The sequence below is a fragment of the Gigantopelta aegis genome, chromosome 12 (assembly GCF_016097555.1).
Source record: "Gigantopelta aegis isolate Gae_Host chromosome 12, Gae_host_genome, whole genome shotgun sequence".
NCBI classification, from domain to species: Eukaryota; Metazoa; Mollusca; class Gastropoda; order Neomphalida; family Peltospiridae; genus Gigantopelta; species Gigantopelta aegis.
In genome coordinates, this window is record NC_054710.1 from 6,237,629 (window position 1) to 6,252,892 (window position 15,264).

Here is a 15,264-nt window from a genome sequence, read left to right on the forward strand (position 1 = left end):
ACATCATTAATGTTTAATTTCCTTCTCTACTGTACCTGATCTAAAATCTTCACTTCTATTGGTTTAAGTTTCACATTATAAAATATTAATTTCTTTCTCTACTGTACCTGATCTAAAATCTTCACTTCTATTGGTTTAAGTTTTATATGATAAAATATTAATTTCCTTCTCTACTGTACCTGATCTAAAATCTTCACTTCTATTGGTTTAAGTTTCACATTATAAAATATTAATTTCCTTCTCTACTGTACCTGATCTAAAATCTTCACTTCTACTGGTTTAAGTTTCACATTATAAAATATTAATTTCCTTCTCTACTAGCTGTACCTGACTTAAAATCTTCGCGTTTGGAATCTCCTCCATCAGTCTCTTAGTAACCCAGATGTGAGACTCGGGGGAATCAAACGCCACAGATGTCGGAGTTCTCACGATTTCCGCGCCAAGACCTCGCAGAACATCCACCTGTAACACACAGTGTGATGTCATAACTGAGTGTGATGTCATAACAGTGTGATTTCTTAACTGAGTGATGTCATAACAGAGTGATGCCATAACAGTAATGTCATAACATAGTGTGATGTCATAACTGAGTGTGATGTCATAAACAGTGTGATGTCATAAACAGTGTGATGTCATAACAGAGGGTGATGTCATAACTGAGGGTGATGTCATAATAGTGGGTGATGTCATAACAGTGTGATATCATAACACAGTGTGATGTCATAACTGAGTTTGATGTCACAACTGAGTTTGATGTCACAACTGAGTTTGATGTCATAACTGAGTGATGCCATAACAGTGTGATGTCATAACTGAGTGTGATGTCATAACTGAGTATGATGCCATAACTGAGTGTGATGCCATAACTGAGTGTGATGTCATAAAAGAGGTTGCGATGGAAGGTATTTACAGCAATAGTAAAATAATGTTTGTTATGACACCACTAGAGCACACTGATTAATTAATCATCAGCTATTGCATGTCAAACATTTCGTAATTCTTATACAGTCATCAGAGGAAACACGCTACAACTTTCCTAATGCAGCTAGGGATCTTTTATAGGCACCATCCCACAGACAGGATAGCACATACCACAGCCTTTGATATACCAGTCGTGGTGAACTAGCTGGAACGATTACAGGGATAGTAAAGGAAGGAAATGGGTTTAGTTAATGATGCACTCAACACATTTTATTTACAGTTATATGGCATCAGACATATATGGTTAAGGACCCCACATATTGAGGGAGGAAACCTGCTGTCGCCACTTCATGAGCTACTCTTTTCGATTAGCAGCAAGGAATCTTTTATATGCACCACCCCAAAGACAGGATAACACATACAACGGCCTTTGATGTACCAGTCGTGGTGCACTGGCTGGAGCGAGAAATAGCCCAATGAGCCCACTGACAGGGATCGATCCTAAAACGGCCGCGCATCAAGCAAGCGCTTTACCACTGGGCTACGTCTCGCCCCTACAGTGATAGTAATGCTAAGATCACTTGGTGGAACGGGGCCCAGGTAAAGTTAAGTAGAGTCCTACCTTTTCCATGCTCATTTTCTCGGGCATGACAATAATACACCGGTAACCTTTAACAGCTGCAGCTAGTGCCAGTCCAATTCCTGAAAACAATCAAACAAGATCTACATGTAGCTGAATTCAGTTCAGTTCAAATTTATTTTCATGCTTATATCCAATTAAGGTTCAAGCACGCTGTTCTGGGCACACACCTCAGCTATCTGAGCTGTCTGTCCAGGACAGTGGGTTAGTTGTTAGTGGTTAGTGAGCGAAAAGAGGGTGTAGTGGTCTTACACCTACCCATTGAGTCATTAAAACTCACTCTGGGTGGGAGCCGGTACTGAGCTGCGAACCCAGTACCTACCAGCCTTATGTCCGATGGCTTAACTAGATCCAGTGATTTTCTGCAATCGCGGATTGAAATGGAATTACGATTTTCCGCGAAGTTAAAAAAATTAATACCATTTTACTATTGCTACACGCTGTAAAACTGACTGAGTGTGCAGTACTATTGGCAAACGCATAGTGTCGTATTTACCTGGGCTACATTCGAGTGGAAAAATGTCCGCTAGACTGGATTATACGCTTCACGGTAAACCAAATGGCTACGCTGGGAACCAAATTCTTCACGAACGTTAGCGAAACGTTTGTTGGCTGAACTTGGGACTGGTTTACTGCATAGTCTGATGCGCCTGTGCAGACAGGACGTATACAATTGCTACTTGCCACCCAAACCCCCAATATTTGCTGCTGGTAATAACTTGGTACTTGGTGATGCCACGACCAGAAGTGGTCAGGCCCTTTATAAGGGCCCTATGGGCAACCTAGGGAGACACCACAGCATCGTAGAGGTTTAAAATTAACGAGCTACTCTCAATTCACTAATATCAAAACCTATATTAGCTCGGCCATTTACCTTTCGACCGACCGTTCAATATTGCGCCAAATTCCCTCAATCAAAATTGCGCACCCATTTCTCTTTGGCATTTAACTGCTCCATTCAAATTCCATAGCACCACCACCACCCCCACCCGCCTGCTACCGATTTGTTCGGGCTGCTGGTGCTCCCTTGCACCTACCAGTGCATGCGGTCCCTCCTCTCCCCTCCCCTCCCCCCACCTTTCCTGTCATGGACGGAGGAGCCGGCCAAGGCCGGCTCTTGTGCCCACGACAAGCGTGCGCTACAACAGCTTGTTCTGAATGTGCACGTAAAACCCTATGACCTGACCTGCAGACGGGACAGGTTGGGGTTTTTTTTTCAGGAGTAAGTTCAGCCAGCAGTTTGTCGCCAACGCTCGTTTTGGAAGACTGATTTTTACGCTACACATTAAACCGAATGACCACTTCGGGAACCAAATAGCAACGTATGTCGACGTCAGTCAATTTTCGAACCCTTGTTTTGGTTTCGTACAAAGTAAACAAAACAGACCCAACGGTTATTTTTTTTTATATGATATATTTGATAAAAGGTACTTTTTTTTTTCTTTTTTTTTAAACTTAAAAAAATTATATTTTGTCAAGAATTATGAAAAATTAAAAATTAAACAGCGTTGTTTGCCTGTTATGTTAATTTGAGACAACTCGTGTTATTTAAATTGTTAATTAGGCCTACATATGTATTCTGAAACAGAAATGAAATGGAATTTACAAAAACATGAAACGGAAAATAGCTTCTTTTTTTTAAAACGGAAAACCACTGGGTCTACTTAACCAAGACACCGCTGAGGACGGTTGTAGCAGAATTAATACAGACATGACATTATTTCCCATATCGATCATGGGTAATAAATAGGATATTAAACTCGCTACTATTTTGTATTACATGTATGTTTATGTTCCTCATGAAGTAATTTTCATTATCACTTGCTAAAGCTCGTGACAAATGAAAATCAGTCCACTCGACACATATAAACATGATATGAAATGGAAGCTTGTTTCATATCTTACAAATAATACACCGGTAACATTTAACTTCTTATGTGGTAGTAGTCAATATGGTGAGAGTTCCCTCCCTTCCTCTGTCTGTCTTTCTCTCTCTGTCTGTCTTTCTCTCTCTGTGTGTGTCTGTCTTTCTCTCTCTCTGTCTGTCTTTCTCTGTGGGGTTTTCTTCTCTCTCTTTCTCTCTATCACTGTGTATGTCTCTCTCTGTTTGTCTGTCTGTCTGTCTCTCTCTCTGTGTGTGTGTTTGAGTGTGTGTCTGTGTGTGTGTCTGTATCTGTGTCTCTCTCCTCCCCCCCCCCCCCCCCCCCCCCCCCCACTCTCCCTCTCTCTTTACCTCCCTGTTCATATACTTACCATTTGTGGCACTCAATAGCCGATGTGTATTTTTTGTGCTGGGGTGTCGTTAAACATTCATACATTCATTCATTCTCTCCATCTCTCTGGAAATGTTTTTTTTTTGGTTTAGCCAATTTTCAGATATGTATATGTATGTCAAGTATTTCCTTGAAAATTATTAAAATGTGGTTAATTTAAGGAATATTTTATTAGCCAAAGACTAAATGTTGTAGCCACTTTGAATTAAAATTAGCCCATGATAATTTGTCCACAAAGAAGGTGAGTCCTCTCTCTGTCTCTGTGTGTGTCTCTCTCCCCCTGAATCACACACCCCTCCCCGCCCCACTACTCAACCAGTGATAGAAATAAGCTGAATTTTTTTACTAGTCCACCAGACAAATACATCTAGAAATCTACTTGTCCACCAATATTTTCTTTGTCCAAATAAATGATTTGTCTTATTCAATCAATGTTTTTGATTGCTTAAAATGAAACTGCATTGAACATTTTCACTTGTCTACAGGACAACCACCAATGTACATTTTGCTTGTCCACATAGATTTTCACTTGTTAGGACAAACGGACAAGTGCTTATTTTGAAGTGTTTTTTTCTTCCCCATCTTGTCCAAATACAATAACAATATTTATATTAAGATACATACGATATATTAAAACCTGCTGCAGGGTTCTTACACTTGAAAACCCCCCACAAAATTCAAGGACATTTCCAATACTTTTTTCCCCCAGGACATGAAATGTTCAATCAATGAATGTTTTTATTAAAAAATCGTTGTCTTAATTGAGACAGGTTAGGAGGACAAGAAAAGTAAAAATGCAAAGAAAAAATAAACCATAAAACGTTTTGCCTAAATTTCCAGGACACAATAAAAAAAATATGCTTTTCCCAGGACATTCCAGAGTCAAAGGTAAGTATCGGATATTGACATATTTTGTTTTAATTTACTTTTTGTTGTTGTCCAGTGAGAACAGGGGGACAATTTCACAAAACATTGTAAGTTTACAGAGGTTATACCGGGCATACATTTACATGTGTTCATCTATTTCACACAGAAACTTACACCATTAAGGAAAATGGAGCATTTTAAGGACAAAAGAAAATGACATACGTGTGTGTTTTTAACTATATTTGTTGAACTATAAGAATTGTGGTTTAGTCATAGATTTACATTAACGTGCAAAACTAGGCTTATATATTTTGTGAAACAGGGCCCTGAATTTTAAAATCACAAAATTTGAGGAACTCCATGATGCGTAAGAACCCTGTGCTGGGGTGACCTGACACATTCCTTTCCTCTGTTTACTGACCTGTGTTACCCGAGGTGGCTTCAATGAGAACATCCCCGGGCTGAAGGTAGCCGTTATCCTCTGCGTCCTCCACCATTCGCAGACCGATCCGGTCCTTGAGACTCCCCCCAGCGTTGAAAAACTCGCACTTCGCCACTGAAAATATAATAATACAGTACAAGAATCAACTGTAGTTGGTTTAATTAACTTGACCAAACGCAGGCCGATCCTGTCCTTAATAACACTTCCTCCAGTGTTTAGAAACATGTATTTAGCCACTAAAAAACTAAATAATACACTAGAGTACAAGAAACAACTTTACATTAACTAATGAGCAGGGCTTCTAGATTATGGTAGTCCCACTCCCATGGCTAGTGATATTCAATGTTAGGCTAGTAAATAACTACTATTGCCATGCCAGACAGGGCTTCTAGATTATGGTAGCCTCACTCTCATGGCTAGTGATATTCAATGTTAGGCTAGTAAATAACTACTATTGCCATGCCAGACAGGGCTTCTAGATTATGGTAGCCCCACTCCCATGGCTAGTGATATTCAATGTTAGGCTAGTATATAACTACTATTGCCATGCCAGACAGGGCTTCTAGATTATGGTAGTCCCACTCCCATGGCTAGTGATATTCAATGTTAGGCTAGTATATAACTACTATTGCCATGCCAGACAGGGCTTCTAGATTATGGTAGCCCCACTCCCATGGCTAGTGATATTCAATGTTAGGCTAGTATATAACTACTATTGCCATGCCAGACAGGGCTTCTAGATTATGGTAGTCCCACTCCCATGGCTAGTGATATTCAATGTTAGGCTAGTATATAACTACTATTACCATGCCAGACAGGGCTTCTAGATTATGGTAGCCCCACTCCCATGGCTAGTGATATTCAATCTTAGGCTAATAAATAACTACTATTGCCATGCCAGACAGGGCTTCTAGATTATGGTAGCCCCACTCCCATGGCTAGTGATATTCAATGTTGGGCTAGTAAATAACTACTATTGCCATGCCAGACAGGGCTTCTAGATTATGGCAGCCCCACTCCTATGGCTAGTGATATTCAATGTTGGGCTAGTAAATAACTACTATTGCCATGCCCGACAACTTGTGAATATTTTTGGTCAAATGTTGCAGTTATGTCCATTTTGAAAATATGAATATCCTGCCCCCACCCCAACCCCCCAATGTTAGTGTTTTTAAGCTCTATCTCCCTCTTTAGATGACATATTTGATTATTATTAATATTATTTAATAAAATTGTATTAAACTTAAAATAAAATAGGGCTAGTGAATTTTTAATCGTGGCTAGTCATTTTAAAAATCACTGATCCCATGGCTAGTGAATTTTATAAAAATTCAAGGTCTGTATGAGTTACATGCAACCATAGTTGGTTTCCTCAACAGGAATCAAATTTAATGGCAGCACCGATGGCTGTGATATGAAGAAAAGTTTGTTTTGTTTAACAACACCACTATAGCACATTGATTTATTAATCATCGGCTATTGGATGTCAAACATTTGGTAATTTTGACATATAGTCTTAGAGAGAAAACACGCTACATTTTTCCATTAGTAGCAAGGGATCTTTTATATGCACCATCCCACAGACAGGATAGCACATACCATGGCCTTTGATATACTAGACACATTAAGAAAGCTTTTTTACCACTGGACTACATCCTGCCCCAACAAAGTGAAAGTTTGTTTTGCTTAACGGCATAACTAGAGCACATTGATTTATCAATCACTGGCTATAGCTGCCCCAAGAAAGAGAAATAGTCAAACGGAGACAACTAGCATACTCAAAGGGAGATACTAGCACACCGAAAGGGAGATATCTAGCATATTCAAAGGGAGATAACTAGCACACTGAAAGGGAGATAACTAGCACACCGAAAGGGAGATAACCAGTACACTCACGGACTTCGCACTCGATGTTGTCCTTCTTAGTGATGCGGTTGATGCGTACTAGCGGTGTGTTGCCAATGTTGTCGAGAATACTTGACATAATCTTCGGCTTGCTCTTACTGAAAAAAACAACAACAAGCAAACAAACAAAAGTACATTTAGTGTTTTCACAAGGCATTTGGCAAAACATGGTAGACTTGCGAAACACTTTTGGTAAATTTTCATCATTTTCAGGGAACTTTTTACCCCGCCAAATGGGACGTAACACTTAGTGACGTCATTGATTGGCGCACTACAACTTACAGGAACGTAAACCTTACAGGAACGTAAACCAAACGATTTGAGTGATATAAATTAAGATTGATTATGGGTAATAAATAGGATATTAAACTCGCTACCATGTCGTATCATGTTTATGTCTCTCGTGACAAGTGAAAATTATTTCACTGGGGATATAATATTACGTAACGCTATTTTTTGTCAAAATTAGACACCCACCCATCCCCTTGTAACGCCCCGTAACGCTAGACCAAACACCCCCCAAAATATTACGTAACGCTCGGAGATACCCCCCCTCCCCCCCAACACACAGACAAAGCAACGTGGCAATGTTTATACCCATGTGTACTACGATGACGTCATTAAAGTGACATATTGCTGTACGATGGAGAAAAAAACCCGGGTTTTCACTTGCGCCATTTTAACTGATCACAAACATAGCCTATAAACACAATATTAAAATGTCTGGTGTATTAAAGCATTTCAGCTTGATTTAAAATTGTTTTGGGTTTACATTTACCTCTAAAACCTACATTATATATATAGATATAGATAGATATATATATATATATATATATATATATATATATATATATATATATATATATATAGATATAGATATATATATATATATATATAGATATATATATATATATTTTTTTTTTTTTTTTTTTTTTTATCCCAGTGCCCCCTTTCCTTTCTCTCCTTTGAATTCCATCTCATTTCTTCCCTATCTGGCAACTCCTCCTATCTTTCAACTTCTTTCGCTGTCCACCTCCACATCCCAGTCCTTGTCTCTCCAACCGTGACAGGTGCTTGTCTCTTGTGGCTATCTGTGCCACACACCTGTTCCCCATCAGCTTTTAGCTGTGGGCTTAGTCTGACCACTACATTATATATTGTTGTCATGGCATGGCATGTTTAAGAGAAAACAAAATTGTGTTACGTAACGCTGTTCAATACACCTCCCACCCCACATAACGCTTGTACTTACAACCCACCACCCCCCTAAGGATTACGTAATATTTGAATGACCCCTAAACATGATACGAAACAGAAGAGTTTAATATCCTATAATTATACGTACACTGGTTTGTGGAGATGAGGGGAAGTAACTCCTGGCGTTCCATAAGTGCACTGTGACGGCAGGTCAGGTCGCTTCCAGATGAGAAATGGATTCTCAGATTTTGTCGACATCATCTACAAAGTGAAAACAACAACACCTAGATTAATAAATAGTTTCTGACACTCGTCCTTTTGTAGATGTTTTTACCCGACACTCGTCTCAAGAAAATCATATATCTTGTATGACCTCATACGGAGAAAGCCTTGCTAGGTTGATGATACACGATTTGTGTATACAAAAATAGAATAAATAATGATTTTCCGACTATTCCTGTAGGATTGCAGGGTAAAAGAAATAACTGGTCATACTGTCTTAAACCATCGGCTTTATCCTGCTCAGGTCAAATGGCAGTAACCAGTCATTCCCTATATACTAAAAGTAAAGTTTGTTTTATTTAACGACGTCACTAGAGCACATTGATTTTTTATCTTATCATCGACTATTGGACGTCAAACATATGGTCACTCTGACACTGTCTTTTTTTAGAGGAAACCCGCTGTCACCACATAGGCTACTCTTTTTACGGCAGGCAGCAAGGGCTCTTTTATTTGCGCTTCCCATAGGCAGGATAGCACAAACCATGGCCTTTGTTGAACCAGTTATGGATCACTGGTCGGTCCAAGTGGTTTACACCTACCCACTGAGCCTTGCAGAGCACTCACTCAGGGTTTGGAGTCGATATCTGGATTAAAAGCCCATGCCTCGACTGGGATCCGAACCCAGTACCTACCAGCCTGTAGACCGGTGGCCTAACCACGACGCCACTGAGGCCGGTCCCTATATACTAATTCAGAGATTTATCCAGGATTTTTTGCCATGTTTGATGGGATTGGGAAAATTAGCGCGAGTAAATCATATTTGGGATATCTTTTTTCAGGCCACTGAAGGATGCAGTACATCACTGTTAAATTAATTTATTACAACAGACATAATTAAATATATATATTGGGAATTATTAGCATAGAAATTGGGAATATCAATCGTAGCAAGGGATCTTTTATATGCACCATCCCACAGACTGGATAGTACATACCACGACCTTTGATATACCAGTCGTGGTGCACTGGCAGGAACGAGAAATATCCCAATGGGCCCACCGACGGAGATATATCCCAAACAGACTATGCATCAAGCGAGCACTTTACCACTGGGCTATGTCCCGCCCTATCAAATGAAAGAGATCTGAACATATTTCAGTTTCATTGGATGATCACTTGAACATCTCAGGTCCGGTCTCTGGCATAGGGTCTCCGCAAGACTTGAGTCCATTCAGAACAGACTGAGGACTCGAGTACCCGTACAAGCGAAACAATGTAGGACATGTATTCCAGATAGCAGATGCCAGCGGGTCACGAGTGGGTTGTATTCCAGATAGCAGGCACCAGCAGGCCACTTGTGGGTTGTATTCCAGATAGCACGTGCCAGCGGGTCACTTGTGGGTTGTATTCCAGATAGCAGGCACCAGCAGGCCACGAGTGAGTTGTATTTCAGATAGCAGGCACCAGCAGGCCACTTGTGGGTTGTATTCCAGATAGCAGGCGCCAGTGGGTCATTTGTGGGTTGTATTCCAGATAGCAGGCACCAGCAGGCCACTGGTGGGTTGTATTCCAGATAGCAGGCACCAGCGGGTCACTTGTGGGTTGTATTCCAGATAGCAGGCACCAGCAGGCCACGAGTGGGTTTATTCCAGATAGCTGGTGCCAGCGGGCCACTAGTGGGTTGTATTCCAGATAGCAGACGCTAGCTGGCCACTAGTGGGTTGTATTTCAGATAGCAGGTGCCAGCGGGCCACTAGTGGGTTGTATTCCAGATAGCAGGTGCCAGCAGGCCACTAGTGGGTTGTATTCCAGATAGGACTCGAGTACCCGTACAAGCGAAACAATGTAGGACATGTATTCCAGATAGCAGGCACCAGTGGGTCACTTGTGGGTTGTATTCCAGACAGCAGGCACCAGCGGGCCACTAGTGGGTTGTATTCCAGATAGCAGGTGCCAGCAGGCCACTAGTGGGTTGTATTCCAGATAGCAGGCGCCAGCAGGCCACTTGTGGGTTGTATTCCAGATAGCAGGTGCCAGCGGGCCACTAGTGGGTTGTATTCCAGATAGCAGGTGCCAGCAGGCCACTTGTGGGTTGTATTCCAGATAGCAGGCGCCAGCGGGCCACGAGTGGGTTGTATTCCAGATAGCAGGCACCAGCGGGCCACTTGTGGGTTGTATTCCAGATAGCAGGCGCCAGCGGGCCACGAGTGGGTTTATTCCAGATAGCTGGTGCCAGCGGGCCCACTAGTGGGTTGTATTCCAGATAGCAGGTGCCAGCAGGCCACTAGTGGGTTGTATTCCAGATAGCAGGCGCCAGCAGGCCACTTGTGGGTTGTATTCCAGATAGCAGGTGCCAGCGGGCCACTAGTGGGTTGTATTCCAGATAGCAGGTGCCAGCAGGCCACTTGTGGGTTGTATTCCAGATAGCAGGCGCCAGCGGGCCACGAGTGGGTTGTATTCCAGATAGCAGGCACCAGCGGGCCACTTGTGGGTTGTATTCCAGATAGCAGGCGCCAGCGGGCCACGAGTGGGTTTATTCCAGATAGCTGGTGCCAGCGGGCCACTAGTGGGTTGTATTCCAGATAGCAGACGCCAGCTGGCCACTAGTGGGTTGTATTTCAGATAGCAGGTGCCAGCGGGCCACTAGTGGGTTGTATTCCAGATAGCAGGTGCCAGCAGGCCACTAGTGGGTTGTATTCCAGATAGCAGGTGCCAGCAGGCCACTAGTGGGTTGTATTCCAGATAGCAGACGCCAGCTGGCCACTAGTGGGTTGTATTTCAAATAGCAGACGCCAGCTGGCCACTAGTGGGTTGTATTTCAGATAGCAGGTGCCAGCAGGCCACTAGTGGGTTGTATTCCAGATAGCAGGTGCCAGCAGGCCACTAGTGGGTTGTATTCCAGATAGCAGGTGCCAGCAGGCCACTAGTGGGTTGTATTCCAGATAGGACTCGAGTACCAGTACAAGCAAAACAATGTAGGACATGTATTCCAGATAGCAGGCACCAGTGGGTCACTTGTGGGTTGTATTCCAGACAGCAGGCACCAGCGGGCCACTAGTGGGTTGTATTCCAGATAGCAGTGCCAGCAGGCCACTAGTGGGTTGTATTCCAGATAGCAGGCGTCAGCAGGCCACTTGTGGGTTGTATTCCAGATAGCAGGTGCCAGCAGGCCACTAGTGGGTTGTATTCCAGATAGCAGGTGCCAGCAGGCCACTTGTGGGTTGTATTCCAGATAGCAGGCGCCAGCGGGCCACGAGTGGGTTGTATTCCAGATAGCAGGCACCAGCGGGCCACTTGTGGGTTGTATTCCAGATAGCAGGCACCAGCGGGCCACGAGTGGGTTTATTCCAGATAGCTGGTGCCAGCGGGCCACTAGTGGGTTGTATTCCAGATAGCAGGTGCCAGCAGGCCACTAGTGGGTTGTATTCCAGATAGCAGGCGCCAGCAGGCCACTTGTGGGTTGTATTCCAGATAGCAGGTGCCAGCGGGCCACTAGTGGGTTGTAGTCCAGATAGCAGGTGCCAGCAGGCCACTTGTGGGTTGTATTCCAGATAGCAGGCGCCAGCGGGCCACGAGTGGGTTGTATTCCAGATAGCAGGCACCAGCGGGCCACTTGTGGGTTGTATTCCAGATAGCAGGCGCCAGCGGGCCATGAGTGGGTTTATTCCAGATAGCTGGTGCCAGCGGGCCACTAGTGGGTTGTATTCCAGATAGCAGACGCCAGCTGGCCACTAGTGGGTTGTATTTCAGATAGCAGGTGCCAGCGGGCCACTAGTGGGTTGTATTCCAGATAGCAGGTGCCAGCGGGCCACTAGTGGGTTGTATTCCAGATAGCAGGTGCCAGCGGGCCACTAGTGGGTTGTATTCCAGATAGCAGGTGCCAGCGGGCCAGTAGTGGGTTGTATTCCAGATAGCAGGTGCCAGCGGGCCACTAGTGGGTTGTATTCCAGATAGCAGGCGCCAGCGGGCCACGAGTGGGTTTATTCCAGATAGCTGGTGCCAGCGGGCCACTAGTGGGTTGTATTCCAGATAGCAGACGCCAGCTGGCCACTAGTGGGTTGTATTTCAGATAGCAGGTGCCAGCGGGCCACTAGTGGGTTGTATTCCAGATAGCAGGTGCCAGCCGGCCACTAGTGGGTTGTATTCCAGATAGCAGGTGCCAGCAGGCCACTTGTGGGTTGTATTCCAGATAGCAGGCGCCAGCGGGCCACGAGTGGGTTGTATTCCAGATAGCAGGCACCAGCGGGCCACTTGTGGGTTGTATTCCAGATAGCAGGCGCCAGCGGGCCACGAGTGGGTTTATTCCAGATAGCTGGTGCCAGCGGGCCACTAGTGGGTTGTATTCCAGATAGCAGACGCCAGCTGGCCACTAGTGGGTTGTATTTCAGATAGCAGGTGCCAGCGGGCCACTAGTGGGTTGTATTCCAGATAGCAGGTGCCAGCAGGCCACTAGTGGGTTGTATTCCAGATAGCAGGTGCCAGCAGGCCACTAGTGGGTTGTATTCCAGATAGCAGACGCCAGCTGGCCACTAGTGGGTTGTATTTCAAATAGCAGACGCCAGCTGGCCACTAGTGGGTTGTATTTCAGATAGCAGGTGCCAGCAGGCCACTAGTGGGTTGTATTCCAGATAGCAGGTGCCAGCAGGCCACTAGTGGGTTGTATTCCAGATAGCAGGTGCCAGCAGGCCACTAGTGGGTTGTATTCCAGATAGGACTCGAGTACCAGTACAAGCAAAACAATGTAGGACATGTATTCCAGATAGCAGGCACCAGTGGGTCACTTGTGGGTTGTATTCCAGACAGCAGGCACCAGCGGGCCACTAGTGGGTTGTATTCCAGATAGCAGGTGCCAGCAGGCCACTAGTGGGTTGTATTCCAGATAGCAGGCGCCAGCAGGCCACTTGTGGGTTGTATTCCAGATAGCAGGTGCCAGCAGGCCACTAGTGGGTTGTATTCCAGATAGCAGGTGCCAGCAGGCCACTTGTGGGTTGTATTCCAGATAGCAGGCGCCAGCGGGCCACGAGTGGGTTGTATTCCAGATAGCAGGCACCAGCGGGCCACTTGTGGGTTGTATTCCAGATAGCAGGCACCAGCGGGCCACGAGTGGGTTTATTCCAGATAGCTGGTGCCAGCGGGCCACTAGTGGGTTGTATTCCAGATAGCAGGTGCCAGCAGGCCACTAGTGGGTTGTATTCCAGATAGCAGGCGCCAGCAGGCACTTGTGGGTTGTATTCCAGATAGCAGGTGCCAGCGGGCCACTAGTGGGTTGTAGTCCAGATAGCAGGTGCCAGCAGGCCACTTGTGGGTTGTATTCCAGATAGCAGGCGCCAGCGGGCCACGAGTGGGTTGTATTCCAGATAGCAGGCACCAGCGGGCCACTTGTGGGTTGTATTCCAGATAGCAGGCGCCAGCGGGCCATGAGTGGGTTTATTCCAGATAGCTGGTGCCAGCGGGCCACTAGTGGGTTGTATTCCAGATAGCAGGTGCCAGCGGGCCACTAGTGGGTTGTATTCCAGATAGCAGGTGCCAGCGGGCCACTAGTGGGTTGTATTCCAGATAGCAGGTGCCAGCGGGCCAGTAGTGGGTTGTATTCCAGATAGCAGGTGCCAGCGGGCCACTAGTGGGTTGTATTCCAGATAGCAGGCACCAGCGGGCCACTAGTGGGTTGTATTCCAGATAGCAGGCGCCAGCAGGCCACTTGTGGGTTGTATTCCAGATAGCAGGCGCCAGCAGGCCACTTGTGGGTTGTATTCCAGATAGCAGGCGCCAGCGGGCCACTTGTGGGTTGTATTCCAGATAGCAGGTGCCAGCGGGCCACTAGTGGGTTGTATTCCAGATAGCAGGCGCCAGCAGGCCACTTGTGGGTTGTATTCCAGATAGCAGGTGCCAGCGGGCCACTAGTGGGTTGTATTCCAGATAGCAGGTGCCAGCAGGCCACTAGTGGGTTGTATTCCAGATAGCAGGTGCCAGCAGGCCACTTGTGGGTTGTATTCCAGATAGCAGGCCCCAGCAGGCCACTTGTGGGTTGTATTCCAGATAGCAGGCCCCAGCAGGCCACTTGTGGGTTGTATTCCAGATAGCAGGCGCCAGCAGGCCACTTGTGGGTTGTATTCCAGATAGCAGGCCACTTGTGGGTTGTATTCCAGATAGCAGGTGCCAGCGGGCCACTAGTGGGTTGCATTCCAGATAGCAGGCGCCAGCAGGCCACTTGTGGGTTGTATTCCAGATAGCAGGTGCCAGCGGGCCACTTGTGGGTTGTATTCCAGCAGTAACTAATCAGTAATACAAGTAACTCAATAATTACAGAGATGTGAGAGGGGCTGGACAAAAAGGTTTACTGCGGCCGGGGTCCAAGGAAAATTGTTGTTTACAACCCCTGGAATTGCCAAACATTGCATTCAATGCTAACAAATCTAAATTGGTTTTAACTTATAATATAGGTCAAAATTATCGAATGTTCGACATCCAACAGCCAATGATTAATAAATCAATGTGCTCTAGTGGTGTCGTTAAAGGGACATACCCTAGTTTTTAAACACTACAGCATATTTTTCACTATTAGAGCCGTTTATGATCACTGATATCACTGATATCAAGCGTTATATTTTATTCTTTAGATTATCTGTTTCCACAAACCCGAAGTGTTTCTGGTCATCCTGGTGTTTCAACTACCAAAAACCCACATTTTTCATATTTTTAAAAACGTATGTGCGTCTGAGAAGTAGCGGTTTATTGATTCCAGGTCCAGTCTATTTTTAAAGGGACATTCCTGAGTTTGCTGCATTGTAAGATGT

General features: G+C 45.0%; 1 protein-coding gene across 1 annotated transcript in view; it reads right to left on the reverse strand.

Moving 5' to 3' along the window:
• LOC121386616 (cystathionine beta-synthase-like) overlaps nt 1-8,505 on the reverse strand; it is a 53,791-nt gene extending 45,286 nt beyond the window's left edge. The window contains exons 1-5 of the mRNA XM_041517574.1: nt 8,394-8,505; nt 7,040-7,146; nt 5,123-5,257; nt 1,544-1,623; nt 328-462 (exon numbers count right to left, since the gene is read on the reverse strand). Coding sequence (XP_041373508.1) covers nt 328-462; nt 1,544-1,623; nt 5,123-5,257; nt 7,040-7,146; nt 8,394-8,503 — 567 coding nt within the window. The 5' untranslated portion in view covers nt 8,504-8,505. The remainder of the gene's footprint in view (nt 1-327; nt 463-1,543; nt 1,624-5,122; nt 5,258-7,039; nt 7,147-8,393) is intronic.
• Between the last annotated feature and the right edge of the window lie 6,759 nt (nt 8,506-15,264).